The sequence below is a fragment of the Lissotriton helveticus genome, chromosome 4_1, assembly GCF_964261635.1.
Source record: "Lissotriton helveticus chromosome 4_1, aLisHel1.1, whole genome shotgun sequence".
Lineage (NCBI taxonomy): Eukaryota > Metazoa > Chordata > Amphibia > Caudata > Salamandridae > Lissotriton > Lissotriton helveticus.
The window spans coordinates 1,525,201,610-1,525,216,184 of NC_136063.1; the positions used below are offsets into that span (position 1 = coordinate 1,525,201,610).

General features: G+C 45.2%; 1 protein-coding gene across 5 annotated transcripts in view; it reads left to right on the forward strand.

Moving 5' to 3' along the window:
• The window catches only part of MTCL1 (microtubule crosslinking factor 1), a 552,568-nt gene that overhangs the window by 148,591 nt on the left and 389,402 nt on the right, over positions 1 to 14,575 (forward strand). For all 5 annotated transcript variants that reach the window (XM_078688130.1, XM_078688129.1, XM_078688126.1 and 2 more), the window contains exon 2: positions 3,690 to 3,914. In XM_078688130.1, the coding sequence (XP_078544256.1) occupies positions 3,690 to 3,914 (225 nt within the window). The remainder of the gene's footprint in view (positions 1 to 3,689; positions 3,915 to 14,575) is intronic.

Here is a 14,575-nt window from a genome sequence, read left to right on the forward strand (position 1 = left end):
AGGATGTAAACCAATTGTGTCTACCCTCATCCAAAAAATTAGTTATGGGACAATGACATACGTAAAAGAACAGTAGATGGAAATAGCAGTCATCAAAAAACATTGTTTGCCACAGGGTTGTGGTACCCCGACTGAACAATAAGCAAAGGCCTCTAGATTAAATTGGTCGACAGCGCCCTGAAACCCTGCACTTATCCCATGTTACGAGTATACACAAGGGTGATGGACCAAGGAGAGACCCATAGTAATATAAGGGGGGCTACACTTCTATCCCAATGCCGCCAGTTGTGCAAGACTGCTGTCCTGTTCATTCAACCCATGTTTTATGGAGTCCAGCAGTGACATCCATTTGGACTCGCGTGTGTTAAGGATTGTCAAGAGGTTTCCTCCTCGTCTCCCCAGGGTGATCTTTTCAACAACGAACCAACGCAAGTCCGTTTTTTTTCTAAAACCTATAGCCCTTAACACCAAGGCCTACTTAAGAGACACCACTCAGGTGATTAATCTGATTGATGGAACCCCTTTTAACCCTTGTGTATACTCGTAACATGGGATAAGTGCAGGGTTTCAGGGCGCTGTCGACCAATTTAATCTAGAGGCCTTTGCTTATTGTTCAGTCGGGGTACCACAACCCTGTGGCAAACAATGTTTTTTGATGACTGCTATTTCCATCTACTGTTCTTTTACGTATGTCATTGTCCCATAACTAATTTTTTGGATGAGGGTAGACACAATTGGTTTACATCCTCCTGTGTGAGAGATGCACCATTCTTCTGTGGTTTGTTAATCTGCATAATATAGCTTACAGTATTTGCCATTTGTTCTGCATTTGACAGTTTTACGGATTGGTCACATCCCCCTGCGTGGGAGATGCACCAACGACTGTTCTCCTATCTGTGCTTTATGATCTGATTTGCAAATAAGTAATGGTTTTATTTATAGATCCAAAGTTCAATAATGTGGGCACATCCTCCCGCGATTTTTTCAAAAATGTTTTTTAACTTTGCTCTAATTTGATCTGTGTCTAATGCAACCCTTTCCTATTGGGGCTCCTATATCTGACTCGGACGCGCCTCGCGCCCTGTTGAGAGTATCTCTTCTATTTTCTCTGGAATCAACACATGCTTTGGCTCCTCCCCCTCCCTCCGCATTGCAGCCGCTGCGGAGTTTGACGAACAGACTGACTAAGACAGCTCCTTCCCTCGCCTCTTGTGAGTACTACTTAGATAGGGTGGGCTGTGCCAGTGGGGTCCAGGTCTCCAGGTAACCCTTGGATTTATTTATCCTAGACCTAATGGATTAACGAGTTTTGACAAACCCACCTCGCATTTGACCCTTTTGAATTCCGCGCTCCATGCCACTGACGCGATGGAGGTTGCCGGAGCTTCCGCATAGACAGCGTGACCAGCCTCAATTTGTTCGTGAGTAATTGCCATTTGTTTTGCAACTATCCGCGATCTGTGGGGCATTTCTTGTGTAATTTCTTATGGCATTACACGGATCTATGTATTGAGCTCTTTCCCTTGTTACCCCCAGGTTGTGTTATTAACGAATGTGAGAATTTCTGGGTTTCCAAGTGAGATGCTACGGATTCTTCGTCGTATTCGATCGATGTGACAGGGTTCCTCTCTCTCTCTTTTTAAGAATAAGAATCCATACAAGACGTTTCCGTCTACATTTCCCTGTGAGTAACTGTTACCGCCTAGTCAATCCCTGAAGTCATTTTGCATGTGAAAACCAACCAAATATGCAATTTATTTATTCCAGCTTCTTGCAAGGGGGACCCTAGCAGCAATTTCTGCAATTTCTTCAATTACCCACCGACTCGTGACGTTTCTTTTTAGAGGTACCATTCTATCTTATCGTAACCACCCTTTCATAGGGTTATTTTGGTAATAAGGTTACAGCTCCCTCACATGGCTCTGCCTTACTTTCCAAGAGATGGTTTTACATTCTTTTGCAGATATCCTTGGGACATAATAGCTTGCTGATACCCATGTCTTTATCTCCTCTGTAGCGTAGTTCTCCGCCACTGGCGACAGACCACGACTTCCTAGCGTGGCGTCCCATCCATGTACAGAGCCAGTCTTGGCCGTACCCCATGGTAATTTACTTTGAATTATCATTCCACTCGTTGCTATAGTTATTAGGATGAATCGTCGTCCTTACTATGTACTAAAGTTAATATTCTTCTTCACAGAACTGGCCCACCTCCCCCACTTTCCCAGTGTGACGTCCTGATGAAGACCCCGTGAAAGGACTTTAACCAGCCTGTTGATAGGGGTCGAAACGTCGACTTTTCCCTGCTTGTATTCCGGCACATCCCCGATCCAATCTAGCAATCAGAAGTGCCTTGTGAATATGATTTATTGTAATGGTGTAATTTTGGCCTGATTATTTGGCCATGATATTTTGAATTATCCCTACACTGTCAAGAAATTTGTAATATTTTTTACTTTTGTATACTGTGTTAATCTTCTAATTCTCATCACTCCTTTTGAGCACTCTCTCCTTCCCTTTCCCCCCCTTGGGGCCTTTTGCAAAATACCAATTGTTGTATTGTTATTAATTTTGATAATTACGTTTCGTTTGGTAATAAATCATTATTACCACTCCAAAAAGTTTTTGAAATTTCTGTTTATTTGTTCTTAGTAATTTGTGTATCCTTTTGACAATACACCTTCCTTACGGGGACCCTCTCTTATATGTACTTCAAGGGAGCTTGGGCAAAGTCTCTTACATTCTGTACATGAAATCCTTTCTTTTGCAACTAAAGGAAACCAAAGAATTACATGCAGTGCCTATGTCGGGTGCAGTCTATTTTGGCTATGCCAAGAAAGGTTCTTGTTGGTTATTAATGTTAATATGCGGTCAGTGGGTTCAGGGACATCTTAAGGATTTCAGGGGCCCTGGGCTAAACATATTTTAGTGGCACTTATTCTGAACAGCTTTGAATGCATGGCCCAATTTCATCTTTTTCATGCCCTCTTTGGTTACTGACACTGCACAGGCAGACTAGACCAAATTATACACATGTTTCTATCCAATATTCGGGGCTTGTGGTGTGTGTTTTCAATATTGTAATATAGCAGAAGCGCACTAATGATATTGCAAATAATCTCTGCGGCCCATTGCATTTTCTTATATGTGAGGCCCGGTTTTGATTCTAAAAGGAACTTTTTTATGGATGTTGCATAGTGTTGAAAATCAAACCACATTTGTCTGCAAAATGTCTAATAAACTCCCACACATTACCAATATGAAATATAAATGAAAGGAAATGGTATTGAAAACAATCGGTTTAAAATTCATTCAAAGTCATCAGGACTGGATTGTGTGGATCTCTCCGGGGCCTCCTGAGTTGCTGGGGCCTTGGGACAGAGCCCACCTTGCCCATGCATTAAAACGTGTCTTTATTGTAAAATTAGTAGTTTAAGAGGCATCCTATGTAACATCCATTGCCAAAAGAGGACAATATATTCATCAACTAGGAGATCATGATTTAATGTGAATTTACATTTCAGTTTTGACAATGAAGTTGCTTTTTGTTCATGGTTCTGCTTTTGAGCAGTGCGGGTGCGGTACTCACTTGCCCAACTACTGTCAATCTAGAGGTATAACTGAGTTACAATTTTTCTCACCACAGCCTTTTTACTTCTCTGATATGACTTTTCTTTGGTACCCTATAGGATGAGTTGGACGAGCTGCGAGCGGAGATGGAAGAGATGCGCGATAGTTATGTGGAAGAAGATGTCTACCAGTTGCAGGAGCTGCGTCGAGAGTTGGATCGGGCCAACAAGAACTGCCGCATCCTGCAGTACCGCCTCAGGAAAGCCGAACAGAAGAGCCTGAAAGTGGCGCAGACTGGTCAAGTGGACGGAGAGCTGATCAGAAGCATCGAGCAAGATTTAAAGGTGAGCACAGTGTTATGATTGCAGTGGGCATGTGATGAGCATCTGAGAGGGTTAGGACAGCCCACTAGGCATGCAAATGTTGCCACAGCTAAGGTGGGCAATAATTTGAGATTGCAGTGCAGGTAGACAAAGGTTTGAGTCATTATTGCCTTTGTTTTAACACATTGAAAACTCTGTTGTAACATTGATGTGTTATTTGCTTCAAGTGAATTTCTTACGCTGCAGTTCAAAATGTAAACAAATGCATAGGTATGACATTGCACCAGAATTTAAGTGATTTTAGAAATGCAAAAATCTTAGAAGATGGATGCCAGCTTGGCGAAATGTCCAGGAGAACTCCACAAAGTATGTTAAAAGACTGTAGGAAGGAGGGGGTGCAAGACAGAAAGAAGTCAAGGAGGGCAGTGAACATAGCATTTACTTGCAGTACTCCTGAATTACATAAGGACAACATTATTTTGACTTCCTGAAAAGAGTTCCAATCAAACCATTGTCTTGCTGAACTTGAAAATAAGGTATATGTTCCTCAAAAACACAAGTCGGAAAAAGGGTGCAAACCAATATTTAAAGAACTGAATATGTCGTGACCCCAGTGTGATACACACAGAGAGCCGTAGCCTTTGAGCTTTTGATTACGACCACAAACTAGACCGAGTGAAGAAGAAACAGTTTGGCATGGTATATGAAGCTTATTTTAGGAATAGTTGAGATACGTAACAGCATGTAGCATTATTAGCAGCAGAAATGTTCAGTGCCCCTTGTCATAGACCCTCACCTAATCTATGGGCAGAGACCGGAAAGTGCACCTAAATAGGGTAATGGACAACAGACAGTTATTATCCATCTCCCAGGTCAATAATGCTGTTAACATATAAACAAAGGTGGCACTATCACCTCTGTACTGTATCACCCCAATTAGTTGTCTGTTGTGAGAAATGTAGCCGATGTCTTGTAGCAGAGTTTACAGAACGCATTCCAAGCCTCCAATTTCGAGTACCTCTCAACAGTCCAATGAATGTGCAAATGAGGCTGTGATGATTGTGGTTCCCTGAGTATATGGATTCCAGAATGGAAAGGATTGAGTAGATGTGTGGTCTTGCCCTGCAAGGAAGCCTTCCCAAAGGGGTGTATGTAACATGTGGATACAGATTATCAGGCATCTAGGTGTTTATGGCTAATTCCTCCTCTGTGTTAACACTAGGCTTTTTACTTAGCGTGGTAACCCTGACCATGTCTTATGATGCCATAAAGGAGAATGGGTCTTGGGAGGCACAAGTGTTCAATTTGAGCCGGTGGTTTCCAGTGCTTGGCACTTGCACTGAATTGTGAACACCGGCACGTTTAACAGTCTGTGTAATTTAGACATGACCAGAACTACAGTTGGTTATTAATCCGATATACATGAACAACTACTATTACCTGCCGCTCAAGCCTCTTCTTATAGCTTTTGGGGGTTGGAATAGTGTGAATTGTCACACTCGCAGGAGTGTTCTGGTTAGTAGTTGTGGAGAGGGCGTAATGGGTGGTTCAAGCTGCAGTGGCCTTGTGACGAGGGCCCTGGCACTTATTTTATTACAAAATAAGCACTGGGTATACCTGTTTATGACGATTTCCAGTTTTGTGTTGGGACTCGATGCTGGTATCTTTAGTGATGTAGTGTTAACAAGCACAATCTTTAGAGATGTCAACACCTAGTAAAATGATTTATGGGTCAGTCCCCCAAAAAAGGCGGGATTTATTGTTGCTATAATACAGTGGCTGACGGCGTTAGGATACACCGTTGCTTTAAAACTATATATCTTTTTGGATACTTTATTCTTTTTGGGAAGAGATTCTTACCGTAATATGCATTAGTTATCCCTCCCTGTCCTAAAAATCTAGAGAATTTAACTAGGCTCAGAAAGATCGGTTTGGTTAGCAGCTACCTTGAGCTCCTAACCTCCTGTAGTAGTGTATTTAATCCCCTGCTATAACATTTGCATCCTGCGTTTCTGTTTGTTACACTCTCACATTGTTTTGTAACAAGGGACTCGCCCTCTGTATAATGACACTGTATCAATCCATATCAAAACAAAGAGAGGAGTATCCCCTATGAAGATAAAGGACAGACGTATCTGGAGGGCAGGTTTTTTGGCAAGAAGGAGAATATTCATCCTTTTGTTTAAAACCCCTCACTCACCAGCCTAGTGGTGACATGCTTCATCATCGGGGTCCACCCTGGCGTCCTAGCGACACCAGGGTGTGCTACGACACCTGTACTACAGTGGAGCGGGTTGTGACTGTGGGTGTGAAAAAATCTAATGTTAAAAATTGTCCTGGTTGTACTCAAAAATATAGTTTTAATTATAGAGCAACTGAACAATGTTTAAAAAATAAGAGGGCGAGATCCTGGTAGGGGAGTTACGACCAAGGGATCTCTATATGTGTTGAGTGGTCAACATGTTTCTACCTTAAGGGCGATTGCCCGGTATTCGTCAGGACCAGAAAAACAGGTGGACAGGGGGTGTGTGCTCCCTAAAAAGCACACCCGTTCCTTGATCCCCTGTGTACCTACTGGCAAAACGGCCAGTGGTATATGCTGCTCAGTAAAATAAGTGAGCAGGTGAAAGAGTGAAAAAGAGACCTGTGGGGAGAAAAAAGGGGTAAACATAATCAGGTTTAATGTTAACTTACTCTCCTGTAACGTCGTGCAGTGTCTCAGTGATTTGAAATAGGGTGCCAAAGGGTTTTAACCTCCAAATAAATTGATACCGTGGTGATGGAGTGAGATACTAGTCAACATCTATGCCGATAAATAGTGCGTTCGAGTTGCATGCGATGTGATCATAGCACTTGTGAGTCAGATCGTTCATTGTTTCAAGTGCCGGTATTGGAAAATGCATATCGACTCCAGCTAAGGATGGCACTGACTAAATTGTAAATATCACGTGGTGCCTGTGCTCCTGGCAGGATAGTGAATATCTGGGCCGTTGCTTTTCCATGGTGGGTGAATTCATGGTGGGGTGATCTAAGGCATAGCGGTATCTCGGTAGTGCTATATTCATTTGACAGCATTAGACTCATTTGTGTGAGTGAATAACGATTAATAAACATACATAACGAACACACATGTAACACTGAGGAACAAACTGAAGATCTAATGGCAAGAGTGAGGGCTTACTCGATTATGAGCTCTCTAGGGCTTCAACGGGCAGGGCGTAGGTTCAATGCCATAGGCGTAACATATTCTGTAAGATTAAAAAAAGCGCGGGGGTTGTAAACCTCGGTGCTTCTCAATGTGCCCTGATAATGGAGGACGGCTCCCTCGCTAACCCGGTACCTGTTTGTGTACCTGGGCGCTAACGGAGAAGGTCTACTTACAGTTACTGGCGGGAAGGATCAGATCTGACCTACTCCTAACGGCCTCTGCACGGCTAGTGGGTTCCGCCGGCAGCGGTCGTGGTAATGAGGAGTCGGCCGTTTCCGGGTTGGGGCGCGGCCTGGGCTCGTGTGGGGGGGCGGGGCTGGCAACGCGCATTGGCGTGCTGACGGTAGCTAGGCTACTGTGTGTAAACAAATGACAAGTTAGGTTGAGCACCGCCGATAGGCGGTGGCGCATGAATACACAGGACAGGGTTGGTAGAGCCACCCTGCTGGTGGTAAACAGTGTGGCTCGAATAGTTACTCACATGGTGCTATTCGATGCATAAGGTAAAAGTGCCACGGAATGGGTTGGTTAAAATGCCATGAATCAATGCTCGTCCTGGGTGGCACCTGTACTAATTAGCATGGGGGTGAGCGCTGGCTCAAGCACTGCAGTTGCTGGGCTGCTGCGTGGTGTAAGGAAACGCTCTGTGGGCTGGATGTGCGCACAGGACAACTAAGGTGCGCAACCTTTAGTAAACGGTGAGGGAACAGCGTTGCTTGTTTTCAGGAACATCGCTCACAGGACGCTATGTTAGAGGAAAGTGCTCTTGCATTGGGGGAACACATTGAGATGTGTATATTTGCATACTAGTGAGGAGGACATAGGTATTGTATGACCGGTGTTGGGTCGTTAGGGAGCATAACACACAGGGTGTGAGCACAGAACAAGTTGGGTGCGCAACCATTAGTGAACAGTGAGGGCGCAGCGTGGCTAGCTATCAGGGATGTAGCTCACAGGGCGCCACGTTAAAGGAAAGTGCTCTTGCATTGGGGGAACACAAAATAGAATGCGTATGCTTGCATATCAGACACAGGTTTTGTATGTCCGGTATTGGGTCGTTTGGGGGCATAACACACAGGTGTGCTGTGGCGTGCGAGCCAGTTGGCACATGCATGTTATGCATAGAGGTGAGCGTTTAGACAGCGCATGTGGCGGTGTGCTAGTCATAGTCCAGGGTGGGGCACATAGTGTCATTGGTCCAAAAGGACAAAGGATAAACAAACAATAATGGCATCTTATTGCAAGTTTGCGTTCAGGGTAGAGCACTCATTGTCACTGGTCAGGTCGACAGGGGGTGATGGCATCTCATTTTAATACTGAGTTCCATGGAATATTGTCGTTAAGCCCAATCTTATGAGAAGAAAGACGATAGATCCATCGCTGCTCCTTTTCAAACAGACGGGCTTGTGCATTTGGACCTGGCTGGATTTGCTCAATCACTGTCCATCTCATATCGTTGGGAGTATGATGTGCTGTGTGGAAATGATCAATGAGCCTGGTGTTGGTTTTCTTGCATCGGATTGTGCTCCGATGTTCTGCTATTCGTTGTTTGACTTTTCTTGTAGTCATCCCTATGTAGGGTTTGTCACAACTGCATAGGATCAGATAGATGACAAACGTGCTGTTGCAGTTTGTGTGTGACCTTTGTTGCCAGACTTTTCCTTGTTCAAGGTTCAAAGTTTTTGTGTTGCTAGTAAGGTGGCAAACGCTGCAGTCACCACATCTGGAGTGTCCTGTAACTGGGGGTAGGCCCCATGCGTTGGTGATGGTTTGATTGGTTGTTGCCGTTGTCGTTTTTGGTCTGGTGTTGACCAAAGTGTCTTTTAGGCTACGTGCCTTCTTGTAGGAAAAAAGTGGCTTGTCCCACTTGTGATTTCCCGTGTGCAGTATAGACCAGTGTTTCCTGATGCTTTTGCTCACCTGATTGGTCTTGGTGTGTCCTCTAGCAGAGCTTGTCGCGGTTGGTTTCTAGCCCGTTTCTGGCATCTCTTAGTGATTTTTACAGGGTATCCCCGGTTTGTTAGTTTATTCGTTAGGTCTTCTGCCTGGGTTTTGTAGTCCTTTAGTTCGCTGCAGTTTCTCCTAAGTCTGAGATACTGGCCATAGGGTAAGTTCTCCCTTAGGGGGCGGGGATGGAAACTGTCAAATCTCAGCAGGTTGTTTTTGGCCGTGGGCTTGAAGTGGGTTTTGGTCTTGAGCCTGTCATTGTCTCTTTCGATTTCAATGTCGAGAAAGACCATTTTGTCTTTGTCTACACAATGTGTAAATCGTAAGTTCGGGTCACAGGTGTTTAGTCACGTGATGAAGAAACTCTAATGGAATTCATCACGTGGCTAAACACCTGTGACCCGAACTTACGATTTACTTACGATAATACTAACAAACCGGGGATACCCTGTAAAAATCACTAAGAGATGCCAGAAACGGGCTAGAAACCAACCGCGACAAGCTCTGCTAGAGGACACACCAAGACCAGAGGAGGAGATTCCACTCACATGTGTCACCACATACAATGCGGTGTCCAATCAGGTGAGCAAAAGCATCAGGAAACACTGGTCTATACTGCACACGGGAAATCACAAGTGGGACAAGCCACTTTTTTCCTACAAGAAGGCACGTAGCCTAAAAGACACTTTGGTCAACACCAGACCAAAAACGACAACGGCAACAACCAATCAAACCATCACCAACGCATGGGGCCTACCCCCAGTTACAGGACACTCCAGATGTGGTGACTGCAGCGTTTGCCACCTTACTAGCAACACAAAAACTTTGAACCTTGAACAAGGAAAAGTCTGGCAACAAAGGTCACACACAAACTGCAACAGCACGTTTGTCATCTATCTGATCCTATGCAGTTGTGACAAACCCTACATAGGGATGACTACAAGAAAAGTCAAACAACGAATAGCAGAACATCGGAGCACAATCCGATGCAAGAAAACCAACACCAGGCTCACTGATCATTTCCACACAGCACATCATACTCCCAACGATATGAGATGGACAGTGATTGAGCAAATCCAGCCAGGTCCAAATGCACAAGCCCGTCTGTTTGAAAAGGAGCAGCGATGGATCGATCGTCTTTCTTCTCATAAGATTGGGCTTAACGACAATATTCCATGGAACTCAGTATTAAAATGAGATGCCATCACCCCCTGTCGACCTGACCAGTGACAATGAGTGCTCTACCCTGAACGCAAACTTGCAATAAGATGCCATTATTGTTTGTTTATCCTTTGTCCTTTTGGACCAATGACACTATGTGCCCCACCCTGGACTATGACTAGCACACCGCCACATGCGCTGTCTAAACGCTCACCTCTATGCATAACATGCATGTGCCAACTGGCTCGCACGCCACAGCACACCTGTGTGTTATGCCCCCAAACGACCCAATACCGGACATACAAAACCTGTGTCTGATATGCAAGCACACGCATTCTATTTTGTGTTCCCCCAATGCAAGAGCACTTTCCTTTAACGTGGCGCCCTGTGAGCTACATCCCTGATAGCTAGCCACGCTGCGCCCTCACTGTTCACTAATGGTTGCGCACCCAACTTGTTCTGTGCTCACACCCTGTGTGTTATGCCCCCTAACGACCCAACACCGGTCATACAATACCTATGTCCTCCTCACTAGTATGCAAATATACACATCTCAATGTGTTCCCCCAATGCAAGAGCACTTTCCTCTAACATAGCGTCCTGTGAGCGATATTCCTGAAAACAAGCAACGCTGTTCCCTCACCGTTTACTAAAGGTTGCGCACCTTAGTTGTCCTGTGCGCACATCCAGCCCACAGAGCGTTTCCTTACACCACGCAGCAGCCCAGCAACTGCAGTGCTTGAGCCAGCGCTCATCCCCATGCTAATTAGTACAGGTGCCACCCAGGACGAGCATTGATTCATGGCATTTTAACCAACCCATTCCGTGGCACTTTTACCTTATGCATCGAATAGCACCATGTGAGTAACTATTCGAGCCACACTGTTTACCACCAGCAGCGTGGCTCTACCAACCCTGTCCTGTGTATTCATGCGCCACCGCCTATCGGCGGTGCTCAACCTAACTTGTCATTTGTTTACACACAGTAGCCTAGCTACCGTCAGCACGCCAATGCGCGTTGCCAGCCCCGCCCCCCACACGAGCCCAGGCCGCGCCCCAACCCGGAAACGGCCGACTCCTCATTACCACGACCGCTGCCGGCGGAACCCACTAGCCGTGCAGAGGCCGTTAGGAGTAGGTCAGATCTGATCCTTCCAGCCAGTAACTGTAGTAGACCTTCTCCGTTAGCGCCCAGGTACACAAACAGGTACCGGGTTAGCGAGGGAGCCGTCCTCCATTATCAGGGCACATTGAGAAGCACCGAGGTTTACAACCCCCGCGCTTTTTTTAATCTTACAGAATATGTTACGCCTATGGCATTGAACCTACGCCCTGCCCGTTGAAGCCCTAGAGAGCTCATAATCGAGTAAGCCCTCACTCTTGCCATTAGATCTTCAGTTTGTTCCTCAGTGTTACATGTGTGTTCGTTATGTATGTTTATTAATCGTTATTCACTCACACAAATGAGTCTAATGCTGTCAAATGAATATAGCACTACCGAGATACCGCTATGCCTTAGATCACCCCACCATGAATTCACCCACCATGGAAAAGCAACGGCCCAGATATTCACTATCCTGCCAGGAGCACAGGCACCACGTGATATTTACAATTTAGTCAGTGCCATCCTTAGCTGGAGTCGATATGCATTTTCCAATACCGGCACTTGAAACAATGAACGATCTGACTCACAAGTGCTATGATCACATCGCATGCAACTCGAACGCACTATTTATCGGCATAGATGTTGACTAGTATCTCACTCCATCACCACGGTATCAATTTATTTGGAGGTTAAAACCCTTTGGCACCCTATTTCAAATCACTGAGACACTGCACGACGTTACAGGAGAGTAAGTTAACATTAAACCTGATTATGTTTACCCCTTTTTTCTCCCCACAGGTCTCTTTTTCACTCTTTCACCTGCTCACTTATTTTACTGAGCAGCATATACCACTGGCCGTTTTGCCAGTAGGTACACAGGGGATCAAGGAACGGGTGTGCTTTTTAGGGAGCACACACCCCCTGTCCACCTGTTTTTCTGGTCCTGACGAATACCGGGCAATCGCCCTTAAGGTAGAAACATGTTGACCACTCAACACATATAGAGATCCCTTGGTCGTAACTCCCCTACCAGGATCTCGCCCTCTTATTTTTTAAACATTGTTCAGTTGCTCTATAATTAAAACTATATTTTTGAGTACAACCAGGACAATTTTTAACATTAGATTTTTTCACACCCACAGTCACAACCCGCTCCACTGTAGTACAGGTGTCGTAGCACACCCTGGTGTCGCTAGGACGCCAGGGTGGACCCCGATGATGAAGCATGTCACCACTAGGCTGGTGAGTGAGGGGTTTTAAACAAAAGGATGAATATTCTCCTTCTTGCCAAAAAACCTGCCCTCCAGATACGTCTGTCCTTTATCTTCATAGGGGATACTCCTCTCTTTGTTTTGATATAATTCCTCCCAGGGGAATAGGAGTGATCTCTAGTCCACTTTTGAGTGAACAAACTCCCTTACTCTCTCTTTTGATTGTAGCACTGTATCAATCCATACAGTTCCCACTTTCATATTCTCGCGCCATCACCTTCCGTCCTTCCCTTGATCTGCACTGATCTGGTGCAGTGCAAAGGAAACATATGTTATGTATATAGAACCTGATAATAGTGATGTGATCCAAAAAAACATTTCAAGAATAACGAAATAAAACTGATGCACTTGTAAGGTTGTGTAAATCTCTGAATTAACAAGATTAAAACATCACATGCATACTTAGCAGGTACAATTGGAAACGTGTGTCCATTGCCATACACCAGTCTTTTATTTTCATATTGAATGTACATGGTAGAAACTCCTATGCCCCCATTTCTTGCTGTGTCCCCATGTTCTGTTGTACTCAACAGATATGGCCTCCAAAGCTGGCCAGAAAACTCTAGGTAGAAGCCCCAGAACTGAACTTGGTATGTCAAAATAAACCCCCAAAACTGGTTACATTTTGGAATATGATTTACGTTCCTGCCACTTGTGACTAACTATTACACGGGTGCCTCAAGAGTGTATTGAAGGCGAGAAAATGACAATCAACTCACATATTTATATGTAACCACTTCTTGCCCTAATACAAAAGCTGTTCATCATGCCGCATTATTCATCAGTGTGGAACAACACGACGACCCTATTGCGGGGCAAGTTTCTGGTGCCCTACTGTAGTGTTCACTTCATATGAGACAAGTGAGGGTTCCAAGTTTTTAGCTGGACCGTGCCATTGTGAAGGTCGGCTTGTTTTGGTCTTGTAAGTGACGTTTGTGTTCTGCTTGATGGACTCGTTGGTGGGGCTGCTTCCAGTGGATCGGGTAATTAACAACAAGGGGTGGTGATGGACAGAGTCTCTGAATTAAGCAGAAAACTCTCACCCAGTCAAGAGATCAGGGCTAGATCCAACACCGTTTTTTAGCTCACTGCATCATCCCAGTTTCAGAACCTGGCTCATGTCTGAGCATACCCTTCCACGCTTAGGGTGGACAAAATAATTAACAACAAGGGGTGGTGATGGACAGAGTCTCTGAATTAAGCAGAAAACTCTCACCCAGTCAAGAGATCAGGGCTAGATCCCACTGTTCCCATGATGCACTGGGCCAGGGACAGACTAATTTGCATACAGCCAGGTTCTGAAACTGGGATGGTGCAATGAGCTAAAAAACGGTGTTGGATCTAGCCCTGATCTCTTGACTGGGTGAGAGTACTCTGCTTAATTCAGAGACTCTGTCCATCACCACCCCTTGTTGTAAATAATTTTGTCCACCCTAAGCGTGGAAGGGTATACTCAGATGTGAGTCCCTTGCTCATTGCACCATCAGGATTCAAGCAAGCCGGGCCGAAGACGGCTGAAATGCCAGAAACCGGTCCCCGGAAGCTTGTTTCCTTCCCAGTGTAAGAATTGGCTTTTGTAGTCTGGTCTGCCCTGTTCCCATGATGCACTGGGCCAGGGACAGACTAATTTGCATACAGCCAGGTTCTGAAACTGGGATGGTGCAATGAGCTAAAAAACGGTGTTGGATCTAGCCCTGATCTCTTGACTGGGTGAGAGTACTCTGCTTAATTCAGAGACTCTGTCCATCACCACCCCTTGTTGTAAATAATTTTGTCCACCCTAAGCGTGGAAGGGTATACTCAGATGTGAGTCCCTTGCTCATTGCACCATCAGGATTCAAGCAAGCCGGGCCGAAGACGGCTGAAATGCCAGAAACCGGTCCCCGGAAGCTTGTTTCCTTCCCAGTGTAAGAATTGGCTTTTGTAGTCTGGTCTGCCCTGTTCCCATGATGCACTGGGCCAGGGACAGACTAATTTGCATACAGCCAGG